The following is a 23,418-nucleotide window of genomic DNA, read 5'->3' as shown; positions in this document are numbered from 1 at the left end:
AATGCCCATCTTTTAAAATTCCTTTCCTATATAACAATTGCCAGATTTTCTGTGATGTGGTATCTTTTAAGTGGCCACATATTTAAATAACGTATTTGAAATTTTGGAAATTTTATATGAACTTTCTGGAACCCTAGGTTTTTTAGAGGTGTTATTAGAAGACTCAGGTGAATGAAGGCAAGCTAAGGAGGGATTGATAAAAATGAGAGTTCTCCTTGGCAAAAAGGAGCAAGTTCTCAGAAACCCAACCTGAAGGAGAAGCCTACTGCAGAAGCAATCGAGGAAGATGCCAAGCTGGAAATAAAAAGAGCTTCCTGTGGTTATTCTGGGGACAGAAGTCTGAGACAGTGCTTTGATTTTGGGCTTGCCCACCCACATGGCATTTTATGCTTCTCTAGAATGGCCACCCAAAGTGAACCCTCCTGAGTGCCAGAGAACAGGGACGTCATGAAAAGATCTAGCTAAATTGGTTTCTTTTGCCTTGAGGATGGATCACTAGGGAAAAAAAAAAAAAAAAAAAAAAGAGTGTTAAGTTAATCAGACATCAAAAAAAAAAAAAGCTACAGAAAGAAAGAAAAAAATTAAAACACAAACCAAAATAGATTCTTAAGAAAAAAAAAAAAAAACGATTTCACAATTTCAGAGACTGGGAAAGGTCACATTCTTTATTTGATCATTAATGAATTGAGATTTTACATATTTCTGTGGTTGCCAGGAGGTGCAGTTTCTGTGCCTAATGGGTACTTGCTTATGGTAATTAAATAGAAAAACTAAATTAACCATAAAAGTCCTAGAGGTAGGTTCGTCTGGGGATGGTGGGGATGACAGTATGAAAACTGGAATAATTTGGTTTTCAAAGGTTGAGATGAAAACAGTATTATAAAATTATAAAATAATGTTTCCCCTTCTTTCCTGCAAATGAAGCACAGAAGTAGATTGTCAGGACTGAGTTCACAGGCCTTGAAGACGGAACCTAAAGAATGAGATGCATATGCTCTTCATATGACACACGTGAGATTCAAGTGAATAATTCAGGGGAGAAATAGTATACTTCTCTCTTCGCTTAATATGATTATTGCAGAACTTTAGGATGCAAAAGTCTCTTTTTGAATGATCGAGGAATATGAGAGGTTGAACCAATGATGATTTTTATTTTTTTTTGTTGGCTGTCAATCTACAATAGGAATTTTTTAAAAATATAGACACCAGTACTTAAATCAGAAAAAGCCATAATGTACACAATCAATAGTATCAAGGAGTATTGTTGGGTCATTGGCAAAGTCATGTTGCATTTTGGCATAGAAAAACCCTAGAAAAAGTACATCATGACTTTTCTCAAGATGCAATATTTTATTGACTTTGGATAACAAAAAATAAACAGATGTGAACTTAATAGTAAATCATCGGTTTGTACCAAGTAATGCGCAATGTTGGCTCTGCCTGCCAGGTTTTATAGTAATTAGGATAGAAAACTACGGTGGGAGAATCAGTCTTCTAGTAGAGGGCCATGTGCTGCAAATTCATTTCAGCAAAACAATATCAGTATTCATATTTAATCAATTATTAATTTGAATATTACTAGCCTGATTGATTTGTTTCCGTTTTAAATTTGGTTTGGTATGACTTACAAGAACAAGAAATTTATAACTAGTTTTACATCCTAAATACTTAACATTTTAATAATTTTAGTCAGCATGAATAAAGTATGATTGTTTGGTTTATATGTTTGGCTTTGGCTATGTTTTCCTCAAGTTGAAAGGCTACTGTTTCAAGCCAAAAGAGATAACACAGAAATCTCAAATCTGTCAGACAGATGGTCCTTTTGGCAATTCTCAAATCACTCGACATCAGCAGTTGTCCCTACAATAACTGGCTTTGGAAATGGCAAATATGTAAGCAGTCGATCAGTGTTTCTGAGCACTCAAGTGAGGAAAAGAATGTGAATTTATTCTCTCTTAAGTATCTACTGGATCATTGGAAGGTCATGACATATTTTTTTCTGTTTTTCTATACAAAAATGCATCATGACTTTTCTGACAACCCAATATATGGCCATGTGCTCAATGCGAAGTAGAAAGCTCATTTGTAAACCATGAAAACTTACAGAAACTTTTGGACAATTGAATTTATTTCTTTTTACCTAAGCAAGTGCTTTTAGTCTCGTGAAGCTATTTCAATTTTTACTTTACTTCTACAGACTATTAGGCATGAATCTGTCCTCTAGATATTTTGTATTTTTCTAGGTATGACTATGAACAGCATAAGCACAATGTAAATGTTGTAATTATGAAAATTCAGTACATATGTTTAAAAACATCCCAAATCATTTCAGAAGTCATTTTGAAACATTGGTTAATTTCTTTATCTTTCTTTTTTATTTTTATTTTTTGAGAGATTTTTGCTATAGGGGGCGCATGCACTTGTCGGAAAGACAGAGACAGAGAGAAAGAAAGCAAGAGATCACCCCCCAGGGTGGATGGCCATGCTGCAATCCCTTCTCCTCCATTCTCCTCTCGGGATCTTGGGCACGCAGGCACACGTGTCCGGTGTGAATTTAAGCCACCGGGTCTAGACTCGAAGTGCAGTCAACTACATGGAAGTCCAGCGACATAGCCATTACGCTAACAGCTGGTCCCTCTTTTTTTTTTTTTTTTTTAAGAGAGATTTTTGTTATAGGGTTCATATGGTTGAGACAGAGAGACAGAAAGTGAGAAATCACCCCCAGGGGGGATGGCCATGCTTCAATCCCTTCTCTTCCATTCTCCTTTTGGGATTTTGGGCATGCACGCACAGTTGCTAGGCATGAGTTTAAAGTCACTGGGTCTGGGACTCAAACTGTGGTCCACTATGTGGGAGTCCAGCCACATAACCATTACGCCATCTACTGGTCCCAAAACATAGGTTAATTTCTAAGAAAAAATAGTCATACCTGAATCTAGTCAAGACACTCAACTTTTTAAATTTACCCTATCCAGCATATACAATTGACTCATCGATTGTCTTATTTGACCAATTAAATATCTCTAACGTGTATCCATTTTCCTTCCTCATAAGAAGATTTCAGGCCACCATCTTTTCTCATCTGGATTATTGCTACAGTCTGCCCTCAGAATGGTCTCGCTCACTTGAGCAGTGTTCATTTCCAAGTCACTCTCCATGCTATAGTCTGAATCAGGCCAAAAGGACAAGCCTTTATTATTAGGTCATCGGGAAATTCATGATGTATTTTTCTATGGTTTTCTACACAAAAATATGGTATGACTCTCCTGACGACCCAGTATTTCACTGCCCTCTAACCTGAACTGTTTCATGTAAGGTAGAGCATGGTTTCCTTACCAGGCCCCATGAGGCCCTCACCATCCATTCGTATCTATCATTTCAGCCTTTATTATTCTCCAGCCAACCTGTCCTTTCAGATTCCAAACCTCATCAGACCTTTGTTGATTTGGTCCTTCTGCAATACCTTTCCCTTTATTAGGCTTATATTTTCTTATTATTCTTTTTGTAATGCCCATCCCCCCTACATATACACTTTTTTCCAGTGCCCTTTAAACATCATCAGTCTCTCTGAGAAGCCTCTCTTGATCCCTAGACTGCTTAAAATACCAAGCCCACTTCTATTCCCATGCCGTCTTGATTTTTCCCTATCAGAGGACAAAACCCATACTTGATCATAGTTTGTTCTGTAGTCATCTATATTTCTTCTTGACCACGGATAATGATTTTGAGTCCTTTGTGAGAGAGATGTGTGGTGAATAGTCACACTTTTCAACCTCACAGTTTTACTTTAGTACCCAATGAGAAATGCAAAAATACCAAGCCCACTTCTATTCCCATGCCGTCTTGATTTTTCCCTATCAGAGGACAAAACCCATACTTGATCATAGTTTGTTCTGTAGTCATCTATATTTCTTCTTGACCACGGATAATGATTTTATGAGTCCTTTATGAGAGAGATGTGCGGTGAAGAGTCACACTTTCCAACCTCACAGTTTTACTTTAGTACCCAATTAGAAATGCAAAATTATACATCAATGTAACTATTAAATTTAAAACATTTATTGAACTATGCTATGGGTTTTTTAAAAATGCACAATTTGTAAGTGCACAATGTAACAAAACTTTCACACAGCATGATTACCAGACAGATCTGAAAAATGTATTACTCCAGAAGTCTTCTCATAGATTCTGTCAGTCACTACTTTGATCCATGTACCCACAGTTAACCAATGTCCTGACTTCTAACAAAACAGATCAATTTTTCTTGTCCTTGAACTTTTTAACAAGTAATCGTACAAAATGTACTTGCTTGTGTCTGACTTCGCCATTCAACTTAAGTATCTATTCATCCTTGTTGAAGTTAGCAATAGTTTATATTAATTACTATATAATATCCCACTATATTGAAAAAAAACTATGTTGGTTAATTTTAGGTGTCACTTTTACTGGGCTACCATATAGCTGGTAAAATATTATTTCTGAGTATGTCTATGTGGGTGTTTCAGCAAGAGATTAGCATCTGAATCAGCAGGCAGTGAAAAAGATCTGCCCTTACCAATGCGTACAGCCATCATCCACTCCATTGAAGACTCCAACAGAACAAAAAGATGGAGGGAAGGTGAGTTCACTTCCATTTGAACTGAGTCTCTTTCTGCCTCTGACATTAGCTCTCCTGGATTGTAGGTCTTTGGACTTGGATTGGAACTACATCACTGTCTTCCCTGAGCCTCTAGCTTGCAGACAGGTTACAGGATTTCAGTCTCTATAATCTCATAAGCTAATTCTTCAGGATAAATTTTGTTCTATATACTTAAATCTTTCTATCTAGGTATCATATTGGTTCTTTCTCTGGAGAATCATTTTTTTTTTAAGAGATTTTTTGCTATAGGATGCATGTGCTTGCTGGAGAGCCAGTGGGAAGCCCTGTAAAAATGCCCACATGGTGAGGAACTGAGGCCTCTACCTGACAGCCTTGTGAGTAAGCCATCTTGCAAGCATATCCCCCAGCCCCAGTCAAGCCATCAGATGACCACAAAGCCTAACTGAAATCTAATAAAAGACCTTGAGCCAGAACCACCCAGCTAAATTGCTCAGATTTATGAGTCAGAAACTTTTAGATAATAAATATTTGTTGCTTTAAGTCTTTATATTTTAAAATAATTTATTAGATAATAACAGATAACTATACAATTAGCATGCAATGAAGACAAATGATTTGTTCCTGAGATTTTTAAGCAAATTGATCTGGTCAATGGGAATAGCAAATGTATTTCTATATGTTCAGCTACTCTGCTTCTATGAATTCCTGAACATTATAAGTTTTTGGTCTCAGGGTCAAATCATAAGATACTTAAAAAGCAATTAAACTTAACACATATTACCCCCCAAATACTTTTAATGTATTAAGTAATTGTATTAATGACAATATGACCAGGGCCACTTAATGTCATACTCTTCTCCTGCTTAAAAGTAATTGAAATAGCACTGGCAGGTAGTGTGAAGGTTAAGGCGACTGCTTTCCACAGTTCAAGTTTCAGCAGTTGAAAAACAAAAAGTCATTGAAATATTAGGTTGTTGGAAAAGTCTGTATAAGATTTTTCTGCTTTTCTATGCAAAAAATGCATCATGACTCTCCTGACAACCCAATATATCATTGTTTATAAAATGCATCCTACTTTTAGGGATATCAACATGTAAAAAAAATGTGTGTTTAGAAATATGGTATTTAACATCTCTATAAATACTTGCAGCTTCTGTGACTAAGTTTGGGTTAAAGATCATGAGAGTGGCATTTAGGTTGGAGTGCTGAATAGTGTGTGTTTGGGTCACTGAGGAATCAGGTCTGCAGCTTAGCTGGCTGTGATCTCTGCCACCATGAGAAGAGCACGGCTTCCAAGGGAAGTGGTTTCCATCTTCATGGAAGTCCTAGCTCACAACGCTCTGTCTGACTAACCTGCCTAACTGTTCAGCTTCAGAGTAGGATAAGGTCTTTTGTATGTAGTAACAACTCTATACATGCATATCAAATGGGTTGGGTTGTTGAATGATAAAGATTTCAGATTTTTAGTGTTTTAGCTCATTTAAAAATATTTTTGTATTACTTGACTGATAATGTGCTTATTCCATAATTCTGGTAATACAAGAGCCCTTTTAAAAAAGAGAACAATCAGTCCTTGACAATGTGGTGTTTATAGGCCTGAATTTGTAAGACATCTGGATGAAGAAAAGGTTCAGTGAAGGAGAATCACTGAAGAGGCTAAAAAAATGATCTACGTTTGTACCCTCAGAGAGAAGCCAGTACCTCCTTCTCTGAGTATTGTTTGTTTTCTTTTTTTTCTTTTTTCTTTTTTTTTTTTTTGGCTTTTTGCTATAGGGCATGTGTGCTCACCAGAAAGACAGAGAGAGACAGAAAGCGAGAAATCACCCCCCCTCCCCCCAGAGGAGATGGCCACGTCGCAATCCCTTCTCCTCTGTTCTCCTCCTGGGATCTTGGGTATGCACACACACACACCTGGCATGAGTTTAAGTCACTAGGTCTGAGACCTGGACCATGGTAGACCACATGGGAGTCCAGTGACATAGCCATTACACCAACTGCTGGTCCCATGAGTATTATTTTGTAATACATTATTTTTAAATGTATAGGATCAAGTTGACATAATAATATATAATTTAGGCACATATTAACTCACTATGTAACTCTCTTATATTTATGTTTTATTATGTATTTATTTCACTTAACTCCAATTTCTCATTCCATCTTGCCTTGAGTATAATATATATAATATTTGTCCCTCTAATGCTTTTAATTCATTTTATTTACATGTTCCTATATATGAATAACAAATAGGGTCATTAAATTTTTCCAGTTATATAAATTGTATTTCTCTGCATATTTTATTCTATTTCTTAGCTCTTTGAATTAACTTTTTTTCTGATCTATTCATGTTACTTTCTATAGGTCTGGTTTATTCTTCTAATTATACTGCATTGCATTTCTTCATTCCCATTCTATTTTGAAACATCTGTGCTAGAGACAATTTTACAGTAAATATTCCATCATTCTGATATTGTAGAGCCCTTTTATAAAGGTGAACAGTCAGTACTTGACAATGTGGCATTTATAGGCCTGAATTTGTAAAACATATGTGCTTTTATGTGCACTCTGAGAACATTTTGGGGATATATATTCAGTAATAGAGTTCCTTTGAGTTATATATATATATACACACACACACATATATATTATATATACACACATATATATATATGTAATTTATCATATTTATTCATTTAAAATGAATATAGTTAGAATCATTCCAGTTCATCACAGGGAATAGACATTTTATATTGATATGTTGGTGTTAGAATATAGAAATGAGAAAAATAAAGTCCATTATTTTGAAAAAGGAGACTCTACTTTCTACTTCTTCCAACCCTTAGGGTTTACATTTCCTCATCCAAACTTGATATTATATAGACACAAAGTTTAGCCTGGCTGTATGTACAATCTTTTAATTTGCATTTTTCTGATTACCAAATATACCGAGCAACACTTCACATGATTATTAACAACTTGTATTTTTGTACTTCCGTGAATGGTTTATTCAAGTCAAAATATTTTAACGTTCTCTAGAAGCCTTAAATATATGTAAACCTATGAGCAATTTCATTTCTTGGTATCTATGGTAGAAAAACTGAGGTCAGCTGAGGTCAGCAGATTGCTTAGTGGTTATGTTGCTGGACTCCCACGTAGTAGACTGTGATTCTGGTCCTGACCCAGTGGCTTAAAACTCACCCTGGGCACACATGTGTGTGTGTGTGTGCCCAAAATCCCAAGAGAAAAATGGAGGAGAAGGGATTGCAGCATGGCCATCCCCCCTGGGGGATAATTTCTCTCTCTCTGGCAAGTGGCAAGTGCAGGTGCCCTATAGTAAAAATCTCTCAAAAAGAAAAAAAGATAAATAGAAAAAGTATGCATATCTACATAAGTGACAGAGTGTTCATGCTAGAATTGTTCATAATAGACAAAAGTTAAAATAGATACAAATGCTAATCAATATTTAAATACATACGGGGACTTCAAAAAGTTCATGGAAAATACATATTATGAAAAAAGGTATGCATGGATTTTTAAAAGTTGTTTTATCAACACATGCCAGTTATAACATGTCCTAACAGGATCTAGTCTGAGACACTCAAAAGGAAGAGACCTGCTGGCTCTGCATGTGGAGAATTTTTAGGACTAGTTTATACCATTTATTTATATATATATGTATATATATATATTTTTTGTCTATGAATAAGAGTAACACATAAAAACTATGTCCAGAAAGGGACCAGCAGTTAGCGTAATGGCTATTTCGCTGGACTCCCCTGCAGTCGACTGCAGTTCGAGCACTGGACCCAGTAGCTTAAACTCACGCCGGGCACATGTGCATTCGTGCCCAAGATCCCTAGAGGAGAAATGGAGGAGAAGGGATTGTGTTGTGGCCATCCCCCTTGGGGGGGATTTCTTGCTTTCTATCTCTCTGTCTCTCTCTGTCTTTCTAGCGAGTGCACATGCCCTATAGCAAAAACTTCTCCAAAAAAAGAAAAAAACAAACCAAAAAAACCTGTGTCCAAATAAATAGCTGTTTCAATAAGCATAAAATAAAAATTCTACATGATAAGCAACCATTGTGTAATAGTTTAATTAAGTTTTTTTCTTTTTAATATCAAAGTTGCTGGTTTCTTAGCTTCAGTGGAGTTTGGTAAGTATCTGTGGTAGATTGCATCATTTGGCTCCAGTGCTTCTACACTCCCTATAGTCACACCCTTTGCTGTAACTTTAAGGCCCTCACCCACATGTGTAGGTGATTTGCCCTGCCTCCTGGCTTTGTGTGTAAAATATGACTCGATTTGGTCAATAGAATGTTAGCAGACATGAGGCAAGCAAAGGCTTGAAAGAGTACATACATGTTTCCACTTGCTTTCTTGCACATCTGTCACTGCAGAGACAACATGCCAGCACTAGCCTGCTGGAGGATGGGGAAAGTGGAACAGGGCCAAGCTGCCCTAAGGCTCCTTCTAAGGTTGCCTCTGTCAGCTGACAGTCAACTGGGCTGCAGGAAACCCAGCTCAGATTAGCAAAGCCACATTTCAGATCCGCTGTTGCCCAGATACGTGAGAATTAATGTTTCTCATGGTACGGCACTGAGGTTTTGTGGCTATATTTTGGCAACAAACAACTAACGTCTGTCACTTAAAACAGTGTGTGTTTTCAACACATCAATATGACATGCCTCTTCCCTGTGATTAATTGGAATGATAGTCTACATGAATACGCTTTTCCAGCAAAGCTTGAAGTCCCTTTAAAATCTGTGCTATAGATGGATATTTCTTAGAAATAGTGAAACATTGTGGGTGGGACTTTTGATAATGATCCCTCCCCATACACACGCACTACTCATCACTGGGGATTAATGCGCATTTAAGATGGAGTAAGGCCGGCCTGTGGCATGCTGGTTGAGGTATCTGGATCCTACTTGGTCAACTATGTGGTTCAAATACGGTATTGGGTGGTTTGAGAAACACATCAGGTGTGGTTATATACATGCCCAAAATTCTGATAGGAGAAGTGGAGGAGAAGGGATTGCAGTGTGACCATGCCCCAGGAGAGGTGCTTTCTTGCTTTCTTGATTTCCTCCTCTCTCTCTTGGTTTCTCTCCTCTGGTACGTGTGCATGTCCTCTGGCAGGAAAAATAGAGGGAGGGTCTTAGTGCTAACAGGCACCTGATATTTCTTTTGGAGACTCGTCCCTTCTTCATTCTTGGTGTTACGTGTCAATTAAGTTTGACTGCTGCTTCTTGCAGTCAATGAAAGGTGGAGGCAGAGGCTAGAGAAAGGAGTTTATTTCTGTAACCATTATATGGAGACTAAAAATGCCATCAAACCGTCTCAAAAAGCTCAACATGTATTTACAGGTACAAGATAAAAGCAGGTGCAAACCATCCTCCCTCTACTAGAGTCATTCCCGTTCTCCTGAGTAATTATCCTGCCTCCTTCAGATACCCATTCCTGGATACTTCCCTGCCCATTCCTCAAACAGATCTCCCTTAGACTTGGGACATGGTCAAATTGTTCTTATTAAAGGTGTTTTTAATTTCAAAATGGATTCAGTCCTCTTGGACCATTTCACTGGTGAGAATTACAGCGTCTTTGCCACCTTCTAACTACTAGGAGGAGTGGATAGGAGACCTGGTATGGCCAAATGAAATATTGCACACTCCTGGGAGTACTCTGAGTCTTTGGTGAGATTGTGTTTGTTATGTAGAAAGAGAGATCTGGACACCAGCCAGGAGGATGTAGGCTTAGAACTGTCAGCACCCCTGATTCCTGCCACAAGGAGGAAGTCCGCCTGAGAAGTAATATCCGTAGATGGAGAGACAAGTCTTTGAGAATATTACGTAAGCCCCTATGTGCATTTCATTTTGGAGATCCTATTATTTGGGCCAATAAACTCTTTTTTTTTTTTTTAATTTACTTGATTTGGGTGTCACTTACAATAGAACACATTCTATATTATTAATGAGTGTTATCTCCATTTTCTAGAAGAGAAAACTTACCTTAAAATGTTTCTTCTTCAGTCTCACAGGTAATAACAGGTAGAATATTATCACAGGCGTGTCCAATGCCTATGATCTTTCCATATTGCATTTTTAAAAAAGATGTTTTAAATGCACATCAGGAAAACTCACCTCTCTCATGCACCATTTTATGAGATTTGACAAAAGTGCACATCTAAGTCCCTGCCACCAGTTCTATGGCCCCCAAGCATTCCCAAATGCCACTTCTCCTGTGCAGTCTCTGACTACAAGAACCTATTCTCTCCTTGGAGTTCTGCCTTTTCCAGAATGGCATATAAATAGAATTTGGATCTGGCTCATCTTCACTTAGCATAATGAATGTAGGATTCATCCATATTGTTGCATATTATCAACATAAACACTTGCTGAATACATGCTTAGAGCAGCACTTTAATCATTATCCACATTAGTGAACACAGCACACACAGATTTTTAAAGAGGACAGGAGAACTACAGCAGGTTAAAACAAACAAAATCTATGTCCACTGCAAACCTGTGAGTGTGACCTTATTTAAGGAGAGAGTTTTTTAGATGTAATCGAGTTAAGAGCAAGCCATGCTGGGTTAGGGAGAGCCCTAGTCCAATGACTGACTTCCTCATGGGAAGACTGAAATTTGGACCCAAAGGTACACAGAGAGAATGTCATGTGACAGGAAGCAGAGACTGAATGGATGCAGCTGCGAGGCAAGGAACATCAAGGACCACCCGCAGCCAGAAGAGCTAGGAGAAAGGCAGAGTCCCCAGCGGAGCTCCAGGAGGCAAGTTGCCATGTTGATGTCCTACTTTCAGCTTCCAAAACTGTGAGGGAATATCTTTCTACTACTCTAAACCCTTCGGTATGTGGTCATTTTTCATAAAGTTCTAGGAAATTAATATAAGCAAATATTAACTGTCTTTTATTCCTGTGTAAAGACTGCCGCACCTCCGCAAAAAAAGTGGAAGCACTCTGCCTCTCCAAACTCATCGTTCCCCGTAGAAACAAATGCAGCCATCATGATACTCGGGATGAAATCTGGGATTTCTGAGGTTTCAAATGGATGGTAAGAAAAGCAGAAGATAATATCAGAGTAGAATAAGAAATTAAGAAAACTTGATAGGGTATGTTCACTTTACCTGTTTATTGAAAAACTAACTGAAATGCATCGCTGATTCTGAAAATCACTTACTGTAAAAATGACAAAGAAAACTTGGGAAAAGCAGGCAGCATAGTGGCTAACGTGCTGGATGGCCCCATGGCCAACCACAGTTTGAGTCCTGGACCCAGCAACTTGAAAGTCTCGCCAGACACGTGTTTATGTGTGTGAGCCCAGAATCCAGAGAGGAGAATAGAGGAGGAGGGACTGTGGCGAGGTCATCTCCCTTGGGAGGTGATTTCTCAGTTTCCCTCTGTGTCTCTGGTGAGTGCACAGGCCCTATGGCAAACACCTAAAGATTACTCAATTAATCAATTAATTTAGAGTAAGTTGTAGGATCTGGTTTTAATATTTAAAATCTTTTAACTCATTTGGTAACATGATTTGGTAGTGGGAGTTATGTCCAAACGTTTCAGTGACACTCTACTTTTTTTTTTTTCAAGAAACCAATGTCATGAGCAATAGAAGTCATTCAAAAATATGCGGGACCCAAAACAGAGAGCACAGTACGAGAGACTGCATTTGTTCATTTAACTTCTATTAAACCTCACAACTAGTTATTAAATTTAAATTTAACATGCCATTCAGGGAAGCAGGTGAGCCTGAATAAGGGCACAGGAGAGATGACACTCAAGGTCCCCCCACTTCACAGCTTGATGTGGGAGAGCCATACTGAATTTTAACACCAAATTAGTAATGGCACTATAGATATTGATCTGTCTCATCGCAGCTATCAAAATGATTTCTAGTAACTAAAAAGTAAAGCCCGTGTTTAAAATATGATAAACCATGTGGCAACATAATCCTAGCTCCCATAAAGTAATTTTAAACTCCACTCAAGCAAAAATATGATGTGTCTATTCTGAAAAAGCAAATGCTAACGTCAGACTGGCAGGGAGCACTGCTCATCAATCTTTTATGCTAGCAACCTCCAAAAGATTATAGACTCAGAAAATTAGGTATTAACAATTTAATTAATTTTTCAAGTAACATGAAGAAAACAAGTAAAGAAAATTTGCATTCATTTAGAGAAGAAAACTGGAGGTGCTTTTTAGTCTGCTTAGATTTTAGATTAAACAAATTAGGAGATAGTTTTGTCTCATAAAAAGCGTAAAAAAAATTTTTAAAAAATTTAAGAATCACCATCAGCAAATCAGCATTTTGGGTAAGTCAACATAACATAACTTTTTCTTAAGAGATATTTAAATTGTATTTATATATGAAGTTGAGATACGTTGTTGATTCAGTTAAAAATATCAGTTCATCTTGCTCAAAATAATCATAAACATCTAATTCTCAAAATGGACTCCCCTATCAGAGGCTCTCCCAAGAAGTATCTTCCTGTGTCTTATTCCCCAGATTCTGATTTGGTAAATCTGGACTAGCACCCAGAGTACCCAGTTTCTTTTTTTTTTTTTAATTTCCAGGTGATCCTGATTGGACCAACTAGGTTTAAGAACCACTAACACAGAACATGCTCTCACAGAAAGCAGCTTTGATCTCCCAGAACAGGGAGAATTTGAGCTGGGGTCAGTTGAAGGCTAAATACCAAAAGCAAAATATTAGAATAGAAGTAATGTAATAGTTAGAGTGGAAAACAGAGGCAGGGTCTAAAAAAGAAAATAAAAACCCAGAGTCAAGCAAGCTTTGTGAAACAGGAAGGGAGGTCAGAATGACAACGCAAAATCACAATCAGAACACGAGGAAAAAATAGCGAAGTAGAGCACAGGAAGCCCTCGGCTTCAGCATTCTAGGCCCAGTCTGGCTCAAGACTCAGAGAAGACTTTACCTGTAGCAGATTCCTGCCTGAGGATTCATGCTTTTATGCAAACACCTCCTTTAAGTCTCAGCTCATTCAGAGTGAAAGTCTCCTATTTTCTTAGCATCTAGCAGCTGTTGCAGCTTTAGACTGCGGTATTTGTTGACATCATGAGCTGAAAGATCTGCCAGGTGGGGGCGTGGTGGTGCCCAACACAAGGCATTTTTGGAGGCTGGAGGACTGCGTGTGGATTGCGGCATGGAGACCAGCTTCTTCTCTCTCTCCTCTTTCTCTTATCTACCAGGTGATCTTGTTTCAATGTAGTAATGCCTCTGTGTGTGTGTGTGGGTGAGTGTGTGTGTTTCTCTGTGTGTACTTTGTGTAGAAACCTTCAAACATTGGATTGTTGCTGAACCAGTAATATTTATTTCATGCTGTTGAAGTTATAATGAAAACCTTCTAAAAATAAATGTAAACTTTAGGTAAATTAAAGGAGAGTTGTTATTTCTTGGGTAACAGTAAGACATTTATTTCTTTATCATTTGTTTTCATTCATAAAAAGGACAAAGCACAGTCCTATACTACTCCATTGAAAAAATGATAAAAAATAACTAAAAAAATCAATTCAATATTTATCAGTATCAAATAAAACTACTATCACCTTTTCTGAAATACAAAGAAACGACGGATGTGTCTCTATCTATATAAAGTTTAATTAAGAATCTTGCGTCTTAAAGCAGATGATACATTAGTTTGACAGCAGTTTAAAACTGATGGTCCCGGTCAAATTCTTACAGCTGTATGAGGAAAGGAAAAACTTGCGTTATCACTGTATGAGAGATTTTAATCTACTTCACCTCTGTCACAAATTTAAAACTAAACAACCTCCAAAGTCTGTTTTCTTCTTACCTTTCAGAACCATTTCATGCAAAATCTAGCCAGTTTTGCTCTTTATTATCGTATATGAGAAAATAAAAGGCAAGCATGCATTTGGCAAAAGATTTAGTTGTCATTGATTATATAAAAATGCCCAACATGGGTCACATTGCAAAAGGAAAACCCCAAAGTGTAACAATGAAAACACAACATTTGTACAGAAGGCTTACAGAGTATTTGATTCCCTAAAGTACGAAGACATTATTGTTTCTTTTCCAAATAATTAAGTATTTTATGAAATCTGATAATGACCTGAAGACTGTTGACATACTTCCATGGGAAATCATCCATTTCACTTAGTTTAAAAAGTTTCATTTTATAACAAAGAGTTAAATGTAAACTAATGAAATATTTATTGATATTTCCTTCATGAAGGCTCTAAACATTTACACATAGATATATAGTACAAAAATTATACAAATGAAAGAAAAGGGGGATAAAGTAGTAATAGATTTATTTTGCTTCTTGCAAATATTTTTTTATGAACCTATAAGGTATCCTTTCTAAAAAGATAAACTCTATCTCTAATTAGCTAGCAAGGTTGTGCTAATAAAATAGGATTATACCTCTTGAAGTTTCAGACATTGCACTATTTCACGAGCCAGCTAATTCTTTATTACTCGATTTCTTTCACATCCACACTCAATCACTTTCCCGTGCACACATGGAGAATGAAGAAATGTGCATCTTCCTTGTCACAACTTACAAAAGCCCAAAGCACCAACCACTGGCAGACACCATCAGACAGATACACTGTCTCCCCCTGGCCTTCCAGTTTTGCATACTCTTCAAAGTACCATCAGCAATATATTGATTTGGTATTTTTAGCCAGTTTTCAGTATTGCATTGAAGTGGAAAATGAACTTAAAACTAAAAAAAAAAAATTTAAAAAAGGAATATCGTAGCTTTTCCAACCTACAGGTAATTTTTTTTTGATCCCACCTCTCCAATAAAGAAGGTTATACTTAGAAATGTAGCACAAAACAAAGATACTAGATTATTTTTAGGTAATTTTCATATTTACTTAGCTGTCCTAGCTGTGTAAAGACTGTCACACTTCAACAACAACAACAAAAATGGAAGCACTCTATTTCTCAAAACTCATCATTCCACATATGAACAAATACAGCAATATCATGAGACTCTAGCTAAGAGCTGTGATTTCTGAGGTTTCAAAGTGATGATAAGAAATGCAGAAGATAACTTCAGAGTAGAATATAAAAGTAAAAAAAAAAAGATTCATGTTATGTTAACTTTACCCATTTAAAAACTAACTGAAAAGTATCACTGATTCTGAACATCAAATACTTAGAAAATTACTGACTTCAAAAATAAGAATACTGATAGTAAGTTCTACAATTTGGTTTTCAATATTCAACATCTTTCAACTCAGTAAAATGATTTGGTTATGGGGTTTATGTCAAAATGTTTTTGTTATACTCTATTTTACTTTTCATGAAAACTCAAAATGTTATGAATGATAGGGGCCATTCGAAATATGCAGGACCCAAAACAGAAAGAATAGTACAAGAAACTATTACTCTTACATTTACCACATATGACCGACATTTCAACCTCTATTATACTTCACAACTTGTTATTAGATTTAAAGCACCTGTTTATGGTGATTTTACTCTCACTCTACAGCCTATAGTATGGAGTTGAACACTGTAACTTGTCCCATTGGAATAAATCATGCAACTGTCACAGAATCAGGTTAAGTGGTTTATAAGGCATATTGGAACGAGTTAAAAATCATTTCATAGCCATTTAAAAGTTTTTTCTTTTGGATGAAGGGGTTCCTGAATGCCTCAGTCATAACATGGGTTGTAAATCTGCTGGATAGTTTGTTAAAGTATATTTTATTTGGCTTAGGATGGAGCCGCAGGAGTTGGAAGGAACGGTAGTCATCCCAGGGATGAAGGGTGTTCTCTGAGCTGGGCCGGGAACAGTAGTTGTCACACCACATTCAGAATTCCAAGTAGACGAGGATGCCAAGGGCGGGCAGCAGTAAGCCGAGAAGACTTGGAGACAGGGCGGGTGCACCTACAAAGTAAACCAAAAGTGTGCTTATTTGTCCTTTAACTCAGCCACTGTTGCTCCTTTAGTCTGTTTCAGGGAAGAGAAGATGGCATAGCTTTGAAAATCAAAAGGTTCCTTTTACAAAACAAAGTCTGTTATGCTTAGGTGATGTAAGAAAGAAAAACTGAGAAAGTGTTTCATGAAGAATTCACATGTGAGACCATGTGGATTGTTTATAAAACATGTTTAAATTAATCACGCAGAATAGTAAGACCTTTGGGACCAGCATATGGTCTAATGGTTATGTCAATGTACTCCCACATAGTTAACCATGGTTCAAGTCCCTCACCCAGAGGCTTAAAATTCCCACCAGGCACTTATGCATGTGTGCCCAAAATCCCAAGAAGAGAATGAAGGAGAAGGCTATTCCCCCTGGGAGGGTGATTTCTCACTTTCTGTCTGTTTCGCTCTCTCTGTTGAGTGCATTTGCCTATAGCAAAAATCTCAAAATTAATCATCATCATCATCATAATAATAAGGTGGCAAAGGATTCTGTTGTCCCTATAAACCAGCAGACCCAAATTCCTACCAGAAGGCAAAAGGTTAATAAACATATGCAAGGAATATTCAAAAGGTTCATGAAAAATACTTATTATGAAAATACTGTATGGATTTCAAAATATTTTCTCCCAACCTAATGTACTTAATTCCACTTGTCCATGGAATTTTCAGTCTTATTTTATAGGCCCAGTATGGTGGCACAGGTGGTAGGCACCAGGCACCACTATAGGGAAGTCCAAGATTTGGATCCCAAATTGACTTAAACTGTCCAGGCACCCATGATCCTGGTTGACTGGATGTCTGGGGAGATAACTATGGCATAGCCAAGACCTGTCAGAAGTTTCTGTCTTTCTCATGGAAATGATAAACAAGTAAACTTAACAGTAGAAACATATAAACAAATAAAAACCATCTATACGCTCTTAAAACACAAGAGCAGTAAAAAGAGTAATGTCACCTGGGATAATGACATCATAGGTATACTGGATTGATCTTGCATAATTTTATCTTACAATGACATTTAAGATATTTAGGAGTTTATACACATGCATTTCTGGTAATAGTAGATAATCTTCGTCAATTTTTATATAAAGAACAATTGTCCTGAGATAGTATACTATGAATTAATAATAAAAAGGACGTAATATGCCATGGATTTATATCACATCTTGGTGCAACTCAGAAGTGCTGTTCCTGTGGTCAAGTAAGTTTGTAAGCACATGTCCTGCCCACATTAGAATTCTAGAGCAAGGGTTGTAAAGTGGGACCAAGAAGGAATACCCTTCTTTTCCATTCTCCACACTGATAGGGCACATCCTTCAATAAAAGTTCAGAATGAGTGAAAGGCTAAACAGTAGAGTCAATAGCTTGCAAGTATGCAAGATGTTTGTCATTTTTTCGAAGTTTATTCTCTACACTGGAAATTTTAAATCATTATCCATCACATTAAAAATGACCAGAAGCAGTCCATTCTTTGAAACAGTCGTCTTATATTCAAGATTTAGGGCATTTCCCCTGAATCTAGTCATTGAAAGCACATTCATGCTGCTGATAAGATGGAAGGTAATTGTGTCTATCCTCATCCTGTGTCCACGATTGCCCTACTGGCCACACTTGACAGAAGAGAGAAAGCATCATCAGATACAAATAAAGTGGTTCTTAGAAATGAGCAGGACATGGGGCTGGCAGCTGGTGTGGGAGTTGAGGCTCTGAACTCCCACATGGCTAATTGCAATTCAGGTCCCAAACCTGGCAGCTTGTTTTCTCACTGTGTGTGTGTGTGTGTGTGTGTGTGTGTGTGTTCAAACTGAAGAACAATAATAAGTAAATAAAATTAAATAAATAATTCTAAAGAAAAAAGTTAAACACACACACATACACACAGTAAGGGACCAGCAGTTGGTGTAATGGCTGTGTCGCTGGACTCCCATGTAGTCAACCGCGATTCGAGTCCTGGACCCAGTGGCCTAAACTCATGCTGGGTGCATGTGCATGTGTGCCCAGGATCCGAGAAATGAATGGGAGGGGATTGCAGTGTGTCCGTCCCCGCTGGGGGGGGGGATGTGATTTCTCACTTTCTGTCTCTCTGTCCCCCTTTGTCTTTATGGTCAGCGCACATGCCCTATAGCAAAAACCTCTCCAAAAAAAAGAAACCACAAGAAATGATCCAGACAGGGATGATGGAAAAGTGATAGCACAGTAGCAAGGGCAGTTTCAATGGCCCTCTCACTGTTGCTCGTACACTCACTAATGCAGATGCTGCATAATAAAACTATCCATAGTGATAACACTAATAATGACTATGTTAACTATTTACTGTTGGACAGTCACAAGACAGACACTCTAATGGCCCTTTTATGTATTATAACTTCAATAAAATAACCAGCAATGGCAGTTCTTAGGATCCCTTTTTTGTAGATTTTATAACTCAGACACAGGTAAAATGACCTGCTCTTGGCCAGCAGCCAGTAGAGACATGATTAGGCCTCAGATGTGCCCATTACCAAAGGCCATGGGCTTTCCACCTCTCTGCCACTACCCTGCAGATAACTTTGGAAAAGGACCATATTTTGCAATGCGAAAAGACACTGCACACTGCACTTAACGTGTTGAGAAAAAAAAATGGATGTCAAATGGGAAAACAGTTACCACCTAACTGGCCTTTGTCCCCCTATATATCTTTTTTTTTTAACCTTCTACTTTTCTAAATAGTTTTTACCATATGCCACAAGCCACACATTATTCCGTTCCGATAAGAGGGCCAATAACAAACCCCAACCACACAGTAAACATTTAGCTTCCAACGTTTGACCTGAGTTAAGTGATCTGTCCTGAAGACCTCTGCCTGATGGTGCCTGTGGGATCTCGCCGCCGCGCGGCCCTCTGGCCACAAGTTGCCTCAATGACGAGCACACGTTTGTGTACTGCTGAGTATGCGGCTTGGCCCAGCCCAGGCTGTGGCTGGGGAGGGACGTTAAGCCAGTGGTGGGTGCCACTTTGAAGTGTTGGTGTCAATTTGAAAAATAAATACAATTTCATGATTTGTGGCTTCAACATCAGGATCTTCGATTTATTTAAAATAACCTTCATGTTTATGGGTGTTGTATTTAATTTCTCTAATGGCTCAAGCTTATATAACTGTGGTCTTTGTTTTCAATTCTCTTGCACATTCTAAGGAGAAATTAGAAACCTGACTGAATCATTCTTTAAAGTCTCTTTAAATGTGGGAATCTATGTATCCTTGAAGACCTTTTCATTAGATATTAGTTTTTATATCTGACAAAATATGTATCATAATACTGCTATCAAGCTATAAATCTAGTATGTATATGGCATATCGTAAGTATATATTTCACATCTGCTGAATGTTTAGCATGAACAAATCATTAAGCTTGTGAACCATTTTCCCTATCAGAGAAATGTAGACCCAGTTTAGAGTATTATGCCTCTTTCACTTGATCTTTCTCATTTTTTTTAAACCTAAACTCTCAGATTTATAACTTTCTCCAGTGGGATCCCAACAATAGGGAGATACAGGTTGAGAACAGAAATTTCAATTAAAAGTCGGCTCTACCTGTTAGCATAGTCAGTATCAAAATGAACTGCAGGGCTGGAAGCCCCATGGCCAGCCATGGGGACAGATCCCTGGCTTTGCCTGAAAACACGCTGGATGCGTGCCTGTGTATCTCGGATCTTGATGAGCAGGAATAGCAATAAAATACCGTGCTTTGCAAGGCTGACCCACATGGAAAGATTTGAGTTAATACTTCACTGAACATACTGGGTATCTGTGTGCTGATGAGTGAGGGCTGGCTAAAGCTAGGTGTATTATACCATTCAAGACCCAGTTGGAGGTGCTGTCTGTCTCTGTCTCTCCTTATCTTGTTTCTCTTAGTCATGGAAAAAAAATAATAATAAACTATAAAAATGTTAATCATCACTTTGAACAGCGTGATTAGTTGGAAATGGTTCTATTATACTTAGATTTTAATACAAGTCTCCTTTCAAATGCTTCATTTTGGACACCCTGGTCTAGTACATCTGTTGCTGCTTGGCCATTGCTGATGTTCCCTATGACATAGAACTTCCTCTTCATGGCGTTACTGCTGGAGTTCACAACTGTTAATATCTTTAGATTGTGAATAACTTCAGGACAGGGACTATATCCAAATAATTTTTTCTGCCCTGTTGATGGATGCCAGGTCCAATAGATAGAAAGTACTCAACTCATTATATTGAATACTTCTCCCAGCTGCAATTTATGAACAATTTCTCATTACAGAGCACAACATGAAAAAAGACATAAAATGGGTGAGGGAGTAAAGGGGTCTATAGGAGAAGACAGTGAAAGGAAACCACAGGCACCTACACTGGAACCCCTGATACTTCTTTTTATTACACTTTGTCTGCAGTGTATAACCTAACTTTTGGGGACCTGGGGCAAGAAAGAGGTTACCCTTTTTTATAAATACTTTTCCTGGGCCAAGCAGTGGCACGGTGGTTAAAGCAGCTGGATCCCACATGACTGACCATGTGGCTTGAGTCCTGGACCAGAGTGCTTGGAAAACATGTCGGGCACATGTGCATGTATACCCCAAAGCCTGAGAAGAGGAGAAATGGAAGAGGAGGGATTGCAGTGACTATGCCCCATGGGAAGAGGAGAAATGGAAGAGGAGGGATTGCAGAGTGACTATGCCCCATGGGCTACTGACTTACTTTCCCTCTCTCTCTCTCACTCTGTCTCTCTTCAGTAAGTGCAAGTGCCTTCTGGAAAGGATGTTTTGTTAAAGTGCTTTTCCTTAGGAAATAGTTCATTTTTCCTGTCAGAAAGATTATATTGAAATCTAAGACACCAGAAGGGATTTTCTTCTATTACACAGACTGATGGTTCTCAAACTTGTCTTGATGAGATGTTACTCTTATTCTGGCAATGTCTTATAATGACTCTGGGATTAGGGAAGAAAGAGTTTTGATAAAGTGGTTCATTTCCCACTAGGTAGAGATGTGCTACACACACACACACACACACACACACACACACACACACATATATTAGATGTATTAGGTACGTATCAGTGAATTCTTGCTGTTGAACATTTAACTTCTGCTTGGATATAAGCAAGTTTATGGAATTGAAAAAACAAAACAAAACAAAAAAACACACAAAAACCTGACAGGGATTGAAAGAGTGAAAATGAGCTCAGCTAGATGAACAACAAAGTCACCTGTCTCTCCTCAGGTTCGTATAACAGCATAGATAACACCAACTGTAAACTTCACAGAAATTACTCCCAGGATCACTAGCAGCTGTAATGACCTGCTCACTGAGTGGACAGTGCTATGTTAGCAATGGTGCCCAGACACACTTTACGCCTTCAATCTGTTAGCGGGAAACCAAGTTGCTAACCTGCCTGTCCCTCATGAGGTTCCCAAACTCAGTTAATATCTACTTCTCCTATTCCACTTCAGTAACAGCAACTAAGCCAAAACTGATTGCTGCTTCCATAGTCCCTCCTTACACTTTTTTTTTTTTAAAAAAAAGGAACTCGGGAACCAGCAGTCAGTGTAATGGCTATGTCGCTGGACTCACACATAGTCGACCGCGGTTTGCATCCCAGACCCGGTGGCTTAAAACTCACGCTGGGCACGTGTGCATGCGTGCCCAAGATCCCGAGAGGAGAATGAAGAAGAAGGGATTGCAGCGTGACCATCCCCCTGGGGGGTGATTTCTCGCTTTCTGTCTCTATGTCTCTCTCTCTGTCTGTCTGGCGATTGCACGCGCCTTATAGCGAAAACCTCTCCAAAAAATAAAAAAGGAACTCAAACCTTACACAGACGCTTCTCACTCCCACTTGAGTGATGTTTCATATTGCTTTGGGATATGTCTCTTTGTCTCAGTCAGTCAATAAATCTTATTTTGTCAGACTACAAGTGTGTACTTGGTCTTTGGCTAAGTTATAACAGAATGAACTGGTGAATATGAGGATCAATAAGCAGGGAATGATTGCCCCATCCTAGGAGGATTTGTAGGGATACTGGGAAAAGTATTGGGTTGTCAGAAAAGTCATGATGTATTTGTTCTATGTTTTTCTATGCAAAAATTTTCATGACTTTTCTGACAAGACAATATCACATAGCAGCTAAGAAAAGGGATTCGGTGGGGAGGCAGTAGGTGACATAGTTATCCAAGTGCTGACCATGATGCTCCCAAATGGCTGACCATGATTTGAGTCCAGGTCTGGGGGCTTGAAAATCATTCTGGGCTCATGTGCATGTATGTCCAAAATCCCAAGAGGAGAATGGAAGGGAAGAGATTGCAGCCCGCCCATCCTCTCTGGAGGGGAGTGATTTCTCAGTTTCCCTCTCACGATCTCTGTCTCTCTCTGGTAAGTGCATGAACCCTATGGTAAAAACCTAAAAAAAATAATTAAATTTTAAAATAAAGATAAAAGGAACCTGATTTAGAGCAAGCAAAAAAAAAAAAAAAAAAGGTCAAAATTTTGCCTCTGCCATTACTGGATGGATAATCTTGAAAATGTGTGGAGCCAACAGGTGGTTCAATTGTTAAAGTGCTGGACTCCCATGTAGTCAATTATGGTTCAAGTCCAAGACATAGTGACTTGAAATTCACACCAGGCACATGTGCTTGCATGGCTAAAATTTTGAGAGGAGAATGGAGGAGAAGAGATTGCAGTGTGGCCATCCCCCTTGGATGGTGATTTCCCACTTTCTGTCTGGCAAGTACACATCTGTAACAAAAATCTCTCTCTCTAGGAAAAAAAAATTAAACATGTGCTTTAACATTTTTAAATCTTAGTTCCTTCAACTGTAAAATGGGGATAATAAAATATCTCTATGGTTTATCGAGAAAACGGAGAAT

General features: G+C 38.1%; 1 protein-coding gene across 2 annotated transcripts in view; it reads right to left on the bottom strand.

The window, feature by feature from the left end:
* Positions 1 to 14,004: 14,004 nt before the first annotated feature.
* The window catches only part of CNTN1 (contactin 1), a 294,525-nt gene continuing 285,111 nt past the window's right edge, over positions 14,005 to 23,418 (bottom strand). For both annotated transcript variants that reach the window (XM_006167209.2, XM_006167210.2), the window contains exon 24: positions 14,005 to 16,502. In XM_006167209.2, the coding sequence (XP_006167271.1) occupies positions 16,426 to 16,502 (77 nt within the window). In that variant the 3' untranslated portion in view covers positions 14,005 to 16,425. The remainder of the gene's footprint in view (positions 16,503 to 23,418) is intronic.

Source organism: Tupaia chinensis, unplaced genomic scaffold (assembly GCF_000334495.1).
Source record: "Tupaia chinensis unplaced genomic scaffold, TupChi_1.0 Scaffold144624_1, whole genome shotgun sequence".
Taxonomy (NCBI): Eukaryota; Metazoa; Chordata; class Mammalia; order Scandentia; family Tupaiidae; genus Tupaia; species Tupaia belangeri.
This window is presented reverse-complemented; position numbering and strand designations above follow the sequence as displayed.